This window comes from Colobus angolensis, unplaced genomic scaffold (genome assembly GCF_000951035.1).
Source record: "Colobus angolensis palliatus isolate OR3802 unplaced genomic scaffold, Cang.pa_1.0 Scaffold237, whole genome shotgun sequence".
Lineage (NCBI taxonomy): Eukaryota > Metazoa > Chordata > Mammalia > Primates > Cercopithecidae > Colobus > Colobus angolensis.
Genome location: NW_012115566.1, coordinates 2,102,182 through 2,105,283, shown reverse-complemented (window position 1 = coordinate 2,105,283; position 3,102 = coordinate 2,102,182). Strand labels below are relative to the sequence as shown.

Sequence of the window (3,102 nt, the reverse complement as noted above, 5' to 3'; positions counted from 1 at the left end):
TTGGAGAGAATTAAATTATAAGCTATGTAAAATTGAAGTCTTTAAAAGGCCTATAATTTGAGAATTCCTTATTTATTTATTAGCACCCTTGCAAGAAACCTCTCAAAAGCTCCCTTTACATCTTTGTTTCTAAGTGTGTGTGTATGTGTGTATTACTGAAGAAATGATTTCTGGATCAGAAAGGTCTAGTTTACATTGAATTATACAAACAATGATGTAAAGTTTGACAAACCTTGAAAATGTTGTGATTAGTTTTTGGTGCATTGGAAGACCAGTTCTGGGGGCTTGTTCAATGAAACAGTTTAGGCAACAGAAACAAATATAGCTTTTTGTCAAGGAAATTTTCTTTGAGGGAGATTACAATAGTTCTCTATAGTAATGACAAAAATAGGGCAACTTGCAGAGAAGTTAGTAAGCTGAGTAAGCATTGTGTCTTTAGCAAAACTTACCATTTGTGTATTTCTTATTTCTTGATTAAGAAGACTCTTGCAACCAACCTTTTAAAGGCTTCCTTTACCTCTTTGTTCCTACGTGTATATATAAGGGGATTCAGCATGGGTGCAATGATTCCACAGAAAAGAGAAACTATCTTTCCCCGGTCTTTGGAGCTGGGTGAAGGTGGTTGCAGATACATGGAGATAGCTGTACCATAAAAAAGTGACACCACAATTAGATGGGAGCCACATGTCCCAAATGCCTTTTGTTGACCTTCAGCAGACTGAATTCTCAACAGTGCTTGGACAATAAAAGCATACGATGTAAGGACAAGTGTCATGGGTATTAGAAGGAACAGCACGCTGATGAAGAATAGTTCAGCCTCATTTGCTGTTGTCTCAACACAGGACAACTTGAGCAGAGCAGGGACTTCACAGAAGTGATCCACTTCTTTGTGACCACACAGTGGCATCTTAAGTGTCCAGGTGGACTGTAATACTGAATTGCTAAAGCCACTAATCCAGGATGCAGCTGCCAACTGGAGGCAGAGCCTCTGGTGCATGACAATTGAGTAATGTAGAGGCCAACAAATAGCTACAAACCTATCAAAGGACATGACGGCCAGAAGACATTCAATGGAACCCAAGGCCAGGAAAATGAAAAGCTGGGCCACACAGCCACCATAACTGATTACTTTCCTAGTGTTGCATATGTTTACCAGCATTTGTGGAACTGTACTTGTGGTATAGCAAAGGTCCAGGAGTGAGAGATTGCTAAGAAAAAAGTACATAGGGGTGTGGAGTTTGAAATCCAAATGTGACACAAGAATTATTGTCAGATTGCCAAAGATTGTCAAGATATAGGAAAACAGAAACATTACAAAGAGTGGAATCTCTAGCCATGGTTGATCTGTGAAACCTAACAGAATGAACTCCTGTGGGACACTCTTATTTACCCAATTCATGTTGAATGGTTCAACTCTTCATTCTCTGAAATACAAGAAGTCAGGAAGTTAACAACAAACTTACTGATTTTGTCAGCTATAATCATTTTGCTAGCAATTTACATAAAATTACAGACTGATCCAATTAATGTGAAAAAGTATTGATAAAAATATAAATATTTATCCATCCAAGTATTTAAAAAGTGTTTATACGTTTGTAACAGCATATCAACAAAGTGAATTTCAAGAATCTTTTTTTTTTTTTTGAAAAAAAGTCTCACTCTGTGGCCCAGGCTGGAGTGCAATGGCGCCGTCTCAGCTCACCACAACCCCTACCTCCATGGTTCAAGCGCTTCTCCTGCCTCAGCTTCCCCAGTAGCTGGAATCATAGGCATGTGCCACCACACCCGGCTAATTTTGTATTTTTAGTATTGATGGAGCTTCTCCATGTTGGTCAGGCTGGTCTCAAATTCCCAAGTTCAGGTGATCCGCCCGCCTCAGCCTCCCAAAATGCTGAGATTACAGGCGTGAGCCACCGTGCCCGGCCTAATTTCAAAAATCTTAAGCCATATTTTCAGTTTCCAAATTGACATAATGTATCCTTTGATATTTTACTGTTTGTAAATGTATTTTTTACATTCTTCCTACCTAAATATCTACTGTGAGGTAGATGTAGATACAGTTTCCTGTCATTTGAATTCATTCTAATTTCTCCTCAAGGCCAGTGAGATTCCCTGATTGTAGGAATCAGTTAAAATTAGTTAAAGCCACCTCCCATTATTCCCCTTCCCTCAAAAAAGTCATGTAGACAGTATCTAGTAAGTTATCAGACACAATTTAAGGTGACACATCCTTTTCATTTTAGAAGCTCATAGAATTTGTATAGATTCCTTAGCAATATGATATTTGAAGTTGACAGGCTGGTCTCATATCCCTACCCTCTCTAATTAGTTACATTCATTATATTGGAATGCTTCTAACCCTTTGATCTCCACACTTCTCATTTGTAAAATGAAGATGATACAGTGGTCCCCCTTTATCAATGGGGGATACATTCTAAGACCACCAGTGGCTAGATACCTGAAACTGTGGGTAGTGCCAAACCCTATATATACTATGTTTTTTTAAATACCTACACAACTATAATAAGGTTTAATTTATAAATTAGGCACAGTAAGAGATTAAGAACAATAATAAAATGGAACAAGTATAACAGCTCCACACCCCCGTTTATTGTAATAAATGTTATGTGAATGTGGTGGCCCTCTCTTTTTTTCTCTTCAAAACACCTTATTCTAGTGTACTCACCCCTCTGTGTTCTGATGATCTGATAACCGAGATGGCTATTCAGTGACTAACAGGCAGGTGGATGCTCTAAATCAAGCTTGCCCAACCTGAGGCCCATGGGCTGCATGCAGCCCAAGATGGCTTTGAACGCATCCCAGGACGGCTTTGAATGTGGCCCAACATAGATTTGTAAACTTTCTTAAAACATCATGATATTCACTGATGATTGAAAGAAAAAAAAAAAAAACTCATCAGCTATTGTTAGTGTTGCTTTATTTTACGTGAGGCCTAATACAATTCTTCTTCCAATGTGGCCCAGGGAAGACAAAAGATTAGACACCTCTACTCTAAACAGAGGGATGATTCCTGTGACTGGGTGGGACAACACAAGACTTCATCAGGCTATTCAGAATGGCGTGAATTTAAAACTTCTGAAT

General features: G+C 38.7%; 1 protein-coding gene across 1 annotated transcript; it reads right to left on the bottom strand.

Moving 5' to 3' along the window:
- Positions 1 to 463: 463 nt before the first annotated feature.
- Positions 464 to 1,399, bottom strand: LOC105513872 (olfactory receptor 2B2). The gene has a single exon (XM_011944922.1). The coding sequence runs from the start codon at positions 1,397 to 1,399 to the stop codon at positions 464 to 466; it is 936 nt and encodes a 311-aa protein (XP_011800312.1).
- Positions 1,400 to 3,102: the final 1,703 nt, after the last annotated feature.

Coding starts and splice junctions, on each gene's coding strand:
- LOC105513872 (XM_011944922.1), bottom strand. CDS start 1,399: ATGAATTGGGTAAATAAGAGTGTCCCACAGGAGTTCATTCTGTTAGGT.